This window comes from Rhyacophila brunnea, unplaced genomic scaffold (genome assembly GCF_057557595.1).
Source record: "Rhyacophila brunnea isolate RB1 unplaced genomic scaffold, BYU_Rbru_1.0 scaffold_20, whole genome shotgun sequence".
Taxonomy (NCBI): Eukaryota; Metazoa; Arthropoda; class Insecta; order Trichoptera; family Rhyacophilidae; genus Rhyacophila; species Rhyacophila brunnea.
In genome coordinates, this window is record NW_028232860.1 from 36,684,246 (window position 1) to 36,699,731 (window position 15,486).

General features: G+C 34.4%; 2 protein-coding genes across 4 annotated transcripts in view; one reads left to right on the top strand and one right to left on the bottom strand.

Annotated features, from left to right (window-relative positions):
- The window catches only part of LOC147071603 (uncharacterized), a 336,535-nt gene that overhangs the window by 300,903 nt on the left and 20,146 nt on the right, over window positions 1-15,486 (bottom strand). The window lies entirely within an intron of this gene.
- Window positions 46-14,592, top strand: LOC147071605 (cysteine sulfinic acid decarboxylase-like). 2 transcript variants are annotated; one of them, XM_085948236.1, is made up of 7 exons: window positions 46-524; window positions 3,877-4,105; window positions 5,165-5,351; window positions 6,079-6,259; window positions 6,676-6,904; window positions 13,137-13,340; window positions 14,317-14,592. In XM_085948236.1, the coding sequence occupies exons 1-7, from the start codon at window positions 202-204 to the stop codon at window positions 14,488-14,490; spliced, it is 1,527 nt and encodes a 508-aa protein (XP_085804362.1). In that variant the 5' UTR covers window positions 46-201; the 3' UTR covers window positions 14,491-14,592. The 2 variants fall into 2 exon arrangements, with proteins under 2 accessions (XP_085804362.1, XP_085804363.1); XM_085948237.1 differs by lacking the exon at window positions 3,877-4,105.

Consider the following 15,486-nt stretch of genomic DNA (forward strand, 5'->3'; position numbering starts at 1 on the left):
ATAATTGATGTAATTATTCAAACATAACAATGTAATAATTTGTCCCAACTTAATGAGGATGTTCGCTGAAAACATGGCTGTCTGATTAATTAATTATTTATCTTTTTATTATAAATACCTGACTGAAATCTCGATGCGGATCATTTGAGTGATAGTACTTTCAAGCAAGTACTGTTTTAGTTATAAAAAGACGTCTTAAAAATGAACAGAAAATCGTTATCGCTTTTAGAGAGTTTAAACTACAACCATGAAGATTGGTTTTTTAGTATACCGAACAAAACAAAGCACAGTGATTTCTTGAATAAAGTTTTTCAAATACTGCTTAACGACGCGGTGTTCAAAGGGACTGACCGATCAGAGCCGGTGACAATATGGAAGGATCCGAAGAATCTTCAAGACGAAATCGGATTTAATCTTCCTGAACTTCCGGAGAATGAAGAAATTCTTTTGAAGGCCATTAAGGATACTGTGAAATACAGTGTCAAGACTGGGCATCCGTATTTTGTTAATCAACTATTTTCTGGGTAAGTATCATTTAAAAAATACCAAAATTTACTGTTTTTGAAGCCGTGGCTTGTAGATTCAATCACGCGATATGAAAAAATGCATGTTATTTTTTCAATCTGTATACTTACTTACATCAGTGGCGCACCCAGGATTTAATATTGGGGGGGGGCCAAGGAGGAGAATGTAAATTAGTCCCATAGACTCTTTTTCTTCTTCACAGCATAATTTCTCGTTTATCGGTCTTTTGTCTATTGCACTCGGTGTACCTATACCATGGTCCCCACATCCTGAAACGGGCCCTCAGGCTAGGATATTTGGCGGCCCCCCTACCTACCGCTAAGATTAAATGCAGTGTGAAACACTACGTTAACGTTTTTCAAATTGTGTTTTAGTTCAAATTAAAGGTACTTATACAGTGAATTATTGGCAATATTTAATACATCTACTTTAATAATGGAGCTGTCGAGTATCGACACATAATAATCAAAAAATATATTGCACAATTATACAAGTAATTGAAAATATTCATGGCCATAAAGTGTAATAGCGCCGCAGGCGACTTTTTTACTATTAAAGCTAATTTATGATGTGTGTTTATCTCACTTATCTGGTTAACCCGACACGCCGGGCCCCCCACAGCCCGGGCCCCCTGGCTAGAGCCCTGTCAGCCCTCCCCAGCCATGACCTACACCACTCCGGAATTCGGGTGGACACCGAGAATTTTTTGACAGTTCCCTTAGGTATTGGGTTTCTAAAAAAACCTGACATTAGTGTTTCGAAATTTTTGTGCTAGAAATTAAAATCTAAGAAATTTTTCTAAAAAGGGTGCTGGAGAATTATTACAAATCATTTTTTTGCCGTGTTTTATTGGCTTTCGATGTCAATGTTTAAAATCATTCTGATAATTTTCATGTTTGGGGTGCCAGGGCCCCTTGCCCCCACTTGCGCCACTGGTGTAAACCACTCCGGAATTCCGGTTTACACCGAGAATTTTTTGACATTTCCATTAGAGATTGAGTTTCTAAAAAAACCCGACATAGTGTTTCGAAATTTTTGTGTTAGAAATTACAATCTAAGAAATTTTTCTAATGAGGGTGCTGGAGAATTTCAAATCATTTTTTGCCGTGTTTTTATTTGTCTAATCTATTGGCTTTCAATTTCAATGTTTTTGGGGGGGCCAAGGCCCCTTGGCCCCCCCCCCCCCCTGGGTGCGCCACTGACTTACATACATAATTTTTTGTAACACAGAAAAATACATATTTATTAATATATTTCTGCTGAGTTTGACATAAACTTGTGCAAAGCACAACGCCTGGAAAGTGATGGTCATGGGTTCAAGTCCCAGTTATAAATTATGTATGTACATATAAAGAATGCTACATTATTCAATTTGTGTTTGATCTAGTGCATGTTCTCAACGGGTTGTTGACTAACAACCGTTCTTCGTATAAAAAATATATTAACCTGTACAATGTGCTAGGCATATACGCATGCCCACACGAAATGAGCCCATGTTGTGATGGATAATTAATCATGCCAGAAATTAATTGATAAATAATAAAATAATTAACGCGCTTTTAAATAATTAATATTAATATAACTCCATTCCTCTTATAAGCCGCTCAGCATGTCTATTCCACAGTGGCAAAGGGTGGAGGGAGGCTGTTAAGATCTGACATAAATAGTGCATACTAAACTTTATCACTGAAACATATTTGTTTTCATTGAACTAAGACTACAATGTTGGAGATGGTGTTTGTTAGTTTTTAAAATTCAATTAAACCCTGCCTAATCCAAGCCATAGTAGATAATAGTCAAAATATATTTGTTTATCCATAAAATATCTAAAATTATGCCATTAAACCATAATATGTAGTTTTAGATATTTTATAAATAGAAGAATATTCACAATACCATCTGTAATAATATTATCTAGGTACTTATTCTTAATCCAACAAAAACAAATAAGTAGGACCAGTGGCGCACCCAGGATTTAATATTGGGGGGGGGGGGGGGCAAGGAGGAGAATGTAAATTAGTCCCATAAGCTCTTTTTCTTCTTCATATAATTATTTTTACATATTTTCACAATACACGGCGGTATATTTGTACAGTTTTCATTAAATTGGAGGCATAACGGCAGTAACCGTTAAGCGTGTCATCAGCGACTGGCAGATTGGAAGTGACTAACAGCGACCATGCTGGACATGTCCGGCTAGTATGCTAAAACATTACTCAGATAATATCGGCTGTGCTACCCGCTTGGTCTAGAGAGCTACAATATTTATGCCGAATTCCACAAAAAAAATGTTCTTTGGGCTTACACTACCACCGACTAGTGGGTGTAGTCGTTCTTTTCGCCGAATGTTTATCGTCTATTTTTGGTTTTTTAATATTGAGGTTCCAAAATATTAATTGAAAATGGACAAAAAATGTATTAGTGCATTTAACTTATACACAAACCTACTCAACACAACACAGCCTAATTTCTCGTTTATCGGTCTTTTGTCTATTGCTCTCGCTGTACCTACACCATGGCCCCCACATCCTGAAACGGGCCCTCACGCTAGGATATTTGGCGGCCCCCCCTACCACCGCTAAGAATAAAGGCAGTGTGAAATACTACATTAACATTCTTCAAATTGTGTTTTAGTTCAAATTAAGGGTACAGTAAATTATTGGCGATTTTTAATACATCTACTGTAATAATGGAGATGTCAAGTATCGACACATAATAATCAGCAAATATATTGCACAATTATATAATCTAAAATGTTCATGGCTATGAAGTATAATAGCGCTGCAGGTGACTTTTTTTACTATTAAAGCTAATTTATGATGTGTGTTTATCTCACTTATCTGGTCAACCCGACACGCCGGGCCCCCCACAGCCCGGGCACCCAGGCTAGAGCCCTGTCAGCCCTCCCCAGCCATGACCTACACCACTCCGGAATTCGAAATTTTTAACTTTCAATTTCAATGTTTAAAATCATTTTGATAATTTTCATGTTTGGGGGGTGCCAGGGCCCCTTGGCTCCTTGCCCCCCCCCCCCCCTGGGTGCGCCACTGAGTAGGACTGAAAAAGTGTGCACTATTTTTCTTGGATCGCCCATACCATTCCTAAACTATTATGTTTTGGTTTAGGCAGGGTTTAATTGATTTTTAAAAACTGACCAGCAACATCGGCAAATTGTAGTATTGGTTCAATGAAAACAAATAAGTTAGTAAGTATGACTGATAAAGTTTAGTGTGGACTATTTATGTCGGATCTTAACGGCCTACATACATCCCTCGCCACTCGTAGTAGCCATAGTAGTCTTTGTTGCTATTGAATATGTAATTGACTTAATTAGGAAAATATATGTTGTAGCCTGGATTCACATGGTTTTGCTGGGCAGTTGGTTACGGATGCATTGAACAGTTCCGTGTACACCTATGAGGTGGCGCCGGTGTTCACATTGATGGAGAAAAGTGTTCTCTGTAAAATGAGGTCTCTGATTGGCTGGGACACGGGCGACGGAATCTTTTGTCCAGGTGGCTCATTGGCCAACGGAATCGGAATTAATCTGGCGAGGTTTTCGTACGATGAAAACATAAAGGTACTAATACTCATTGTTGATTTTCTCTATAGATGACTCTCGATCAAAGAACAGATTAATAAATAGAATTCAGATAGGCTATACCCCCAATACACTACATTTTGAAGCAGCATTTTGAATGTGAGTGTCCTAAAAAAATGAAACACATTATACACACGTTGCAACCTTCAAAGTGCATCAACTGAGAGCAGTTGTCAGAACGAAGGACGAATGACATATTCTTGACACGTTTTTAAGGTTATCCCATATTTTTCCACACTCAAGATCGGTTGCCTGTTACTCCACACCCGTTCCCATTAATTTTGTGTTCCCTGCTCTCGATTTATCGGTGTCGTCTTAACTAGGTGGTGGACCAAGAGTGATAATGAAAAGGAATAAAAATACGCATTTTGAACTGTTAACTTCAAAGAAAGACTATTTTTTAAAATTTGTTTAGAAGTGTTAAATGATTCAATATTATTATATTTTTAAATATCATTGGTGCAATTATTGTAATCTGTAAACATTCAACACGTGAAATTGAATGGGAATACTATAATAATTATTGTAGTTTTAAATATTTCATTTTAAATATATTACATTCTAGACAACATCTTTATACCTACCGCCCACCTTTGTCTCTCTATTAGAAGTAAAATTTTCTAACCGCCCACCGGTTCCACAGTAGTGGTAGTAGTTTATAAAGTAGGGAAGTAACTTTACTTTATAAAATGTATAAAACATAGTTACTGCTAGTTAAAGCATATAATAATAATCACTTACTAAATACTTTATATCTTATACTTATACTTTCGCTAAGTTTGGCAGAATAAATCTTTATAAAACAACCTACTGTAGTTAAATCTATCTTTTTATTTGACCCAACCGCTCACCATGAAAGCTGGAACGCTCACTAGTGGGGGGTAGGGACCAGGTTGACTACGCCTTATCTAAAGTGATACAGAGAGAGATCACCAACTGGAGAGGGAGGGTTCAGGATAAAGATACCTGAGGGATGACTGTGTAGTTAGCGATGATCTGTTGTGTTAAGCTACAAATTTAACCTTTTTTATTTGACAGAAAACAGGCATTTGCGGTTTCCCACGGTTAATTATATTTACATCAGAGGACGCTCATTATTCCCTACGCAAAATGGCTTCCCTTCTTGGCTTGGGAGAGGATAATGTTGTTCTCATACGTACGGATGAAACTGGAAGTATGGACGTTGCTCATCTGGAGACCTGCATATCTCACAGCCTTCGTGAAGGTATGGGATCATTTATTTAATAAGTACTATATTATTGTGTAATTAAAATTGTGCCTGTATTTTTTACATAAGTATATTATGACAAAATGTTGAAGAATAATTCTACAGATATGGAGCTTTTATATAATACGAAATTGAAGCTGATAATAATGTTATTAAGCCTAATGATTAAATTAGTTACAAGCCTAGCATAAAATCAGAAATAATAGTATCAAAGTAAGCAACCAAAGCAAGAGCATCAACCGCAGACGACCATTTGCATTTTATTGACAAATACAATATAATGTGTTTCCTACTGCCAACACAGAGATTATTGAGTTTTCTACATATTGTATATCTGTGGTCTTATAATTATATTATTATCTAAGGCAGCGCTTCCTAAACTTTTTCATAACACCGCCCCCAAAATCTGAAAAAAGTACTCCCTGGACCAATTATTATAAATTGGGAATAGTGTTTTATGTAGGTATGGATGTATTTAATGTAACTTAATTTGTGAACAAATCCAAACAGGAACATTTAGTTAATAATGTTCCTGTTTGGATTAGTAATATTGTTTTCGAACTACATAGTTCTATTATGTTCTGAAATCACTACATAAGTTTTGTTATACAAAAATTTTGGTAGGCTACCTCTTTATTAGTACATACTCTGAATGTATTCCACTTATTTGAATATTAATTAATGTGGAAGGGACAGATTACAATTTTGTCAATGTTGTCTTCAGGTTCAATGCCGTTTGCCGTTGTCGCCACTGCGGGAACGACCGTGCTGGGAGCTTTCGATCCTCTTTCCTCCATCGCCGACGTGTGTCGAGCCAATAACCTTTGGTTGCATGTGGACGCAGCGTGGGGCGGTGGACTTCTCTTCTCTAAACTGTTCAGAAATAAGCTGAATGGCATTGAAAAGTAAGCTTATTTATAAAGTAATTTGCTGATTCAAAACTCGTTCAAAGTAACAAGGGTCAAGCCTGTTTTTTCCATATGTAATATGCAAATGGCATTCTCATATGGTGTCATACGTAACCAATTTTTTTAATATCTTGCAATCTGTTGCATTAAGTATGAACATTTTGTAAAGATTTTTATATTTATTTGCGTTGTTTCCTCTTGAAATTTGGAGTTATTTGCCCATCTATAATTTAAAATAAAGTTCATAGACTTGATTCGTTTGGGTACTCGTTTCAACCCTAGCACAGTATAGTGTACAGGTTAATAAATAGATAAATAAATCGTCGAATCCCTTTTGTATTTTATTAACTGTTAGTAAACACACATTTTTTAATTGACAATATAATATATGAATCACCATTTTTAACTCTCAGGGCCGATTCTGTAACAATGAACCCCCATAAACTACTGGCCGTGCCTCAGCAGTGCTCTCTTCTACTCACCAAACACCAAGGAGTACTATCGCAGTGCCACGCCACCCACGCTTCCTACCTCTTCCAGCCCGACAAGTTCTATGGAGCCGAGTTAGACTGCGGTGATTCACATATCCAGTGCGGCAGGAGACCCGATGTCTTCAAATTTTGGCTCATGTGGAAAGCTAAGGTAAGGGTCTTGCTCATGAAATACCGATATTGACAATAATAAAAGACATACATCAATTTGCTTATCTTCTATATGCATAATATTACTATAGACATATTTTTTTGTGGAGTAGTTAATAAATTTTGTAGACGCTTTATTAGGCATACACAGTATTAGATCATTAAGATGTCTGGGACAGAAGTGAACAACCTTTTCACGTTACGTAATATTTTCACATTGAACTTGAAATAGGATGTATAAAATGCTAGTAAAAACGTACTATGCAATACATAGTTACATATTCAATTAGACTCGACGAATATCACAAAAATATTTGTAACAAGGATTGTCAAAGTGTACTACAGGCAATAAATTTTATTATAAGCCCGGCAAGTGCGTTCGTTATATCGTGATTCATTTTTAATAATATTTGTTTTGACATGTGCCACATGCCAGGAATCGTCATAATGAATAGAATTATGCGCATACGATTTTTCTCGCTCGCTCACAAATTACAGGCGTGAGTTTAACAGAAGTAAACCGATGTGTCGAATGTTTTGCAATTCAGAACAAAATGAATACATATATTATTTTCAGTTTATTGCTAAGTTACTGATACACCCCTGTTACAGGCGGGCTTCTCCCGGTGTAAAATAATCATTTAGTAGTCATAAGTCGAAACGTAACCCTGACCTCTAGAAACGGCTTCATAAAACATCTAATCTGATTCCTTGCTCAACTACGTAATTTTTTTTTATTCATAAAGGCCTTCGTCCGGTGTGTGAAAATCATACACAGGGCGGAGGTGTAATTAAGATAAATTTAATTTGACTTAAAAAATTATAAATGATGATGGATGAGAGAGATAATTTTAAGACTAAATATAAGTATTCATATATAATAAATTTTGCCGCGCTTGCCGGCAACGTTCAAATTTCCACGCGCCTGCGCCGGGGTGGTCCTCGTGATTCGTCAAATCAAAAACATCACGCGATAAAATTTGGCCAATCACGAGAGTCCTTTTTGTTGGACGGCGTGGGTACGCTAAATTTGAAAAAGAGAAAAAAAGTTAGTGAGCGTCTAGTTTTCAAATCGTACGGACCTGACGACTACAACTGTAAAAATCCCAAATATAATTTGTAAAACTAAAAATTAAGAAAATATAAGAAGACCACGTTACGAGCACGAAAGGCCGTGTTTTATTTACACTCCAATCGTTTAACTCATTTTTTTTGTAAATCCGGGGTTCGATGGACACCTGAGCTAGCCGCCGGAACCCCGGGTATCTCATTACATTGCTTTTATTTTATGTATTATGTTTATTTTGTTAGGTATTTAGTTTATTAATAAAGTGTTTTCATAATTTTATTTTTTTTAAATCCCCTGTTGTGAAATTTTTTCCTATTGCGACCGTATCCGAAATGTATCCCCTGCGATCAACGGGAGATTTAAAGGATTTATTTTGATAGATTAGTAACTATCATAAGAAACTTCTTATTTTTGCTCTGAACCATTTTTATTCGCATTATTCATATTTTTGCGAAGTTATGTCTCAGCTATCTCTCCACCTCTTTGGAGGTCTGCCGACAAGATCACAGCCAGCAAATCCATTTACGCCCATACTTCCTGCACTTCTTTATTCTGGTGTTAATCCAGTTCGTCAGCTGAATACAGAACTATTCTAACTTACATTTGAAATTTTTGAGGAGAGAGTTTTTTAAAACAACTTACTGAAATTATTTATTATCTTTATGGATAAATGGATGCATCATATTTTAGCAGGATTATTGATGAAAAAAATGGTGCATACACTTGTCTATAAAAATAATAAATAACTGAAGTAAGCTGTTTCAAAAAACTCTTCTGCAAAATATTTCAAATGTGAGTTAGAATAGTTCTCCATTCAGCTGACGAGTTGTTTCTTTTCATGACAGGTAATTTGACCGAAGGATTAAACGAATCATGTGCACCATATTTAATATTGGCTGCTGTTATTGGATTTGTTGTATGGTAGAAGAATTCTTATATCATAGACACAGTGAAGGCATTTTATTTGAATGTATATGACTGACTGATTTTGATGGCCGAGCAGCTTACGCCTTATCTTATAATGTCGTGGATCCCAAGTTCGAACCCTGTGTCTGGCAAATACACATATTGATTTTCAATTTGTGTTTGGAGTTTGAGTATGGACCTAATAGGTTGAGCAAATGACCAACATCCATTTCTCGTAAAAAAAAACATAAAAATCTGTTAATACAAACCTCCACTCTGTGGATGCCCATACGATCCTATGAGGATCGGACATGGTCAAAAGAAAAAAGTATATTATAGTCACCATAATTCTTCTTTCATAACATATGTGCAATTAATTGTTGAAAATGCTCTGAAATTGATTAAACAATGTTTATTTTGAAGTCAATAGAATTTGGACATAGCGTGTTATGCAATCCCAACAAATTAAAATATTATTGGCATTGCATGGAAAATGTAAAATACCTTTTTCAGTTGCCAACTACTGACCTAGGGTTGGAAAACTCTTCACAAACGTGTCTTGGAAAATGTCTATCAAGCTACTCTGCTTTAAAGGGTGTTTATTATATCGACATACAGTCAAGGAAATATTATGTAACAGATAATTTCTGTTAATTAATGTAACCATAATTTTCTTTAAAGTTTTTCAATATAATATACATTTCTTATATTATTATTTTGAAATATCTGTCATTATATTAATAAAATTGTTTAATATTATGATTTATTTTACTTTCATTAAATCCATTAGAATTTAAATTCAAATTCCATCAAGTACCTGTGGTCGATAGTATTAATCTCATTTCTGATTGAATTATTGACCGAATCAAAGAATTTAGACTATAAATAGATAGAGCCTTATACGTTATTTCTTATTATGATATTTGAAATTATTTAGCAAGTGTGTGAAGTATGGGTTTAAGTTAGTAAACTCCATAAATATAAACATCTCTCACTTGCTATTCCAATTTATTAATTGATACAATATGGCGGCCATTTTTTACGTTCATTTTGATTACTTACTCGAGTGCAGTTATAAACGGTTTTACACAAATTTTATAGGATTTTTAACTAAATAATAATCCTGAAAGGTAGTAATACTGACTGCTTAACTATAACTACTCATCGAGGCAGATTGTCTTTTTATACACCTTGCAAATTGCCAGATAAATGTCATAGCAGTAGCCTAAAGTTCTCTGCAAATGAACCTGCAATGTGAAGTCATTTGTAGCTAATTTCATTTCTGGACCATTGGTCCTTTTTTTACTTCAATATACATTTAGGCTCTATAGAAGGAGGTTTTCAAGATCTTTGGACCGAATGTTATTTATTTATAGGCATTATTGTGCAATATTTTGTTGCAATGATTTATTTAACACAAAAAATACGATATATTAATAGACCATTTTTCTTCTTCTACTCTGGGAATACAGTCCGTAGTGGACCTTGGCTATTTTAAGCGGACTCCTCTATTCTACCCAGTCCACCGCTATCTTATTTCAGTTGATCACTCCTAGCGTTTAAAAATCTCTTTGTGTGACATAAAGCCACCGAAATCGTGATTTTCCCGCACTCTGTTTTATTTCTAGATCATTAAACTTGAAACGCCTTGTCAATGCGTATTCAGATGTTGGCTTTTGATAAATCTGATGGCGGCATGCTCATTAAAGAGCTTACAGAGCTCATAATTATAGCAACGTCACCAGATGCCATCCTCGCAGATTGGGACAAAGATCTTTCGCAATATTCTACACTCAGAATACCTGTAGCTTATTGGAATAAGTGAGACTTTCATGTTTCTTGATTATCTTAAGGATTTACGGTGCAATTCTGTTAGCGATTACGATTCTCCATTAAAGTTCATCTCTCATATTCATTCATTATGCCGTTAATAAAATAAAATATCTATTATTATTTCTTTTTTATTTTTATCACATAATTTTAATTTTTTTGTATTTCAGTAATCTTTATTCTTCATAACATTTTCTCTTGCGGCGACAGTAATGACTTATTTTAAATTACTATATCGTAAATACAAGTGAACATTTCTCAAATTTAAAACATTTTCTCATTAGATAGTATAAGTATTCTTTTTAAATTTCAATTTGAAAATTAAATATTAAAATAAACTTTCTATATTTTCAACCCCGCACACGTTCTTGAAAGTAAAACAGTAGATTTGGTAGTTGCAATACTAATATAGTTATTTTTTCTTAATTCATAAAAAGTTCTATTGCACAATTGACATACATGCATACATCATTAACTATTTGTAAAAATTCTTTGTAATTTTTTTGATAAATTCGTATTTTTTTTTATCTTTTCCCTCCGATATGCGCCGATACAATATATTGAGTCCACCGTACATACGCTAACCCTTTCGTTTCGCAATATGTAAAAAAGTTGTCAAGTAGTTATTTACATCAATTATGTATTCACCCTTCCTTGTAATTGCTTTGTTCTGTATAGAAATTAATAAGAAATTTTAAACACTCAGATTTATCTCACTCTTCCGGCTCAACTTCAAGAGTGTTGGACGATGTTTAAACTTATCATTCAGAAATATTGCCTCGCTTTTAGTTATCAACCCAAACTGTATTCTGACTACAAATCACTGGTATTAAAACATTTTTATTTTGATTTCATATATTAATGTTAATAATTATTATAATATTTTATTATTCATGTACTCATTTGTATATCTGCTCAGTGAGAGCAGAAAACTTTCAGCATTATTTTTCTGTCTTTTTTATATTATTATTTAGAATGTAATTTATAAATCTTATGGATATTTACATTTCTAGTATGTAATTGGGTTATGACTGATTGTACTATCGGCTTCCTTTGTTAAGACTATATTTTGAATTACCTCTGTAGTAGAATGGGCTTGAAATGTTCAAATAGGTTGAAAAAGAAGATGGCAGCTCCTGAATTCCATTTTTCAATTTCATACACAGTGATAAACTGACTGAAATAACTATGAAAGTCTCAAGCAAATTAATTAAAACATAATATTATTGATTGTTTAAATTATTTTTATGAAAACTTTTGAAAAAATCATCTCGATTAAAATCGTTGTTGATATTGGAATACTTACGTTGTTTGTCAAAAAATCAATATGGCTAATATAACAAAAGTATTCACAATATATCAGAGAATCATGTCTACGGGTAGTGTAGACATAGCTAAATATCATTATTAAAATGATACATTTTTTGTAAAACTGGCCACGCACTAACTGAATACTGTAACTGGCTCGCACATCTAAATTCGCCTTATCTGCGTCACAGCCATAAATCAAATCTTGAAGGAATGTCGCACTCATATTGCACAGCCGGCTGCGCACATATGAGCCTTGATTGTAACCTTTGGAAACGTCAAAGCCGTTAAAAATTGAAACACCAAACAAAAATGGCATCAGACGCCGAAACAGCGATTATTATGTATTGAGTACAGAAATATTTTGAATTGGCCTCCTCGTATAATTATATTTCAATCTCTTGGACGAAGTAAATATTGGTGCGCTTATCTGTCAGTTGTAGGAAATATGGCGACCGGTGACGTTTGGATTAAAATAGTCGACTAATAGCGGTTTGCGCAGGCGCAACTGCAACACTGACGGTAAGCGACTTACAATCCGAGTCGCGTGTGATTTATTGCTAGCGGCACCAGATGTTTTTTTCAAACTAAAATGTCGCATTCCACCAATGTGCGGAGCTGGAGCTCCATTGGGTGTGGTGTGTGTTTTGTGAATATCGATAATGCCACATTGACGGATTCGACATGTTGCAGACGAGACGAGTTTAGATGTGCGAGCTGGCTTAATTTAACATGTTAATTGGCAACATTCACTTTCACAGCAAATAATTAGAAAGTAGTTTAAATAAATACATTATATTCAATTACCATATTGAACTATAAATAACATTAACTAAACACTATTGCAATCTTAATTTTGCACTTTTAATAGAACCGAAAATGTAAATAAAACCGCAAGAAAACACTTTTTGTTTCCCGTATGGGTTACCTGATTTTTCGTTACATACTCCTCAGTATGAACCAGAGTATTTGATGAAACTTGATAAATATATTTATTTATAAACTGAAATTAATCATGATTTCGAAATGAAACCTGCACATACATAATAATTGATTACTGAATATAAAAAATACAATACATATTATATTTTTCTTTAATATTTTTTAAACCTATTCTCAGGGTACAACGGGATTTTCTCGCCACGTTGACACCATATTGGAGACATCTCAATATCTCAGAGATGTTGTGAAAGAGCGGTCAAGTTTTGAGCTGGTTTGCGAGCCACAGTTTGTGAATGTGTGTTTTTGGTTCATACCCCCATCGCTGCGAGGCTCTTCTGAATCTGAGAGGAAATCTTCAGAGTTCAAGGAGAAACTTCATAAGGTATATATCTCATATTTTTAGTAAAAAATGCTCTGATTTAGTATATACAGTCGAACTTGGTTATTACGATCACGGAATAAATGTATGGAGAAAATCATAAACATATGTTTCCTTGTTACATCCAAGATCTCACTATATCCGTGATCGTAATAACCGAATTCGACTGTATATTACTAGGGCTTCCTACCGTGATTTTTTTTCGTTCCAATTTTTCAAGTGTTGTTGTTCAAGTAAAAAAAATATATATTGGCTTGGTTCCGGTGGATGGTAGTGAATGACCCAAGAGTCTTAGAGTCCAAGGGCCAAGGATCCAAGACGTAAGACGTATTGCATACTGAAGTGGGGAGTAAGATCATATGTTATCGCGCGTGTTTGAACATGTACCGAACCAAAAATTTGATTTTTTTCCGGTTCGGTTCCGGTTTTTGTTTTGACAAAAATAATGGTATTTTCGGTTCAGTTCCGGTTCGATGCCCTGTATATTACACTATTTTCGTAATTTTAGAATTTTAAAAATTTGATTATAAAGAAACAGCAGATTTCAAAAGTGCAAACAAAACTTGATTCTTTTTTCAAAGTAGGATTACCGAAAGCAAGAGCGTCAATATTAAACATTAACATCACTCCACAACGGGTGTGTCTGGATATATCATCCAAAGACGAATAAACAGGATTTTGTTTGTGTTTTTGTATAATGGACTTTCAGCTTTGACGGACACCCTCTCATCCTCTTTCGTCTGTTATATTGAGATTCTACTGTTATCTAAATAAATATACAATCCTGGAGGCCTTAATCCAACAGCGGATTGACCCCAGCTTATGAGAGATACTGTTGTTTCATGTAAAAATTAAATAATAAAAAAAATTTTGGTTGAATAACTATTTTATTAATCAGAAATGAGTTACTTACATACTCTCCAAAGTGCATAATACATATTTTTATGAAATTATTGTTTCTATTCATTTTTCATTCTAGATTGCTCCTGTTATCAAAGAAAGAATGATTCGCAAGGGTAGCTTGATGCTGGGTTATCAACCACTCGGTGACAGGCCAAATTTCTTCCGTTTTGTTACTCAAAATTCTGCCTTGTCCAGAAAAGATGTCATATACATACTAGATGAAATAGAATTGTTGGGTACTGATTTGTAGATCAACCTCTCTAATACATAATTATACGAAATTATATATTTCTGTACTTTCAATTATATCTTAAAGTATGCAAGTTCCTTTATAATAAATAACATGTACACATCAATCTTTTTATAATTATTATTGTGTTTATTATTCAAAAATATGTACATATTATATTCAAATTATTTATCAGTTTGTCTAATGAAAAAGTATGGAATCATACTGTTTTTGTTTTAAAGCAATAAAGTCACATAATGATATTTATTTTATAAATTAAAAATAAAAGCTTTTTTTAATTCCTGATACAATTAAATTGAATATATAATACAGGGGTCCTCTTTATCCAAGGGCAATTATTGGGACCGAAAAAATACCTCTTAAAGCGAATCTGCTTAACCGGTCCCATGCCTTCAGCGAGTTTTCTCGCTCTATGAGGCTGTAATCGACAGGCCGCACTTACAAATTTTGAGAGTTATCTCGTCCGACTTTAAACTCAAATTACTAGCCACTGTAGATTGATTTGCACAATCTAAAAAATTAAACACACAGTGACATCTGTTTGAATAGTTATGAAATACTAAGCTACAAATTATTGGTATTACAGCGATTTTAGTAAAGCTTTGCTCTACGTTCAACGTGTGGCGTTAAAAATCTGCAGCCTGTCAGATCTGCCATAGTAATATCGTGAGGCATAGAAAAGGTTAAAAAGGAGATCAAAATTACTTAGTAAATGGGTTTAATTGGAACATGTTTAGAAAAGAAAAAGTCACGTGAGTAAGACAGAAATAGCGTATGAGTGTAGGATTGAAAGATTGAAAGTGACAATTGCGACTGTAATCTATTGCGCTTGTGCTTTTTATGTGTTTTTTTGCATTATCCCTGCAAATTCGTAACTCCATTCACTCGGATAATGAGGACTCCCTGTACATAGTAAGATTTAGTTTACAAAAAATGTTTCACAATGTTAAAAATCAAAATACTTCTTAAATGCGTAATCAGACAAGTGTGGAAAAG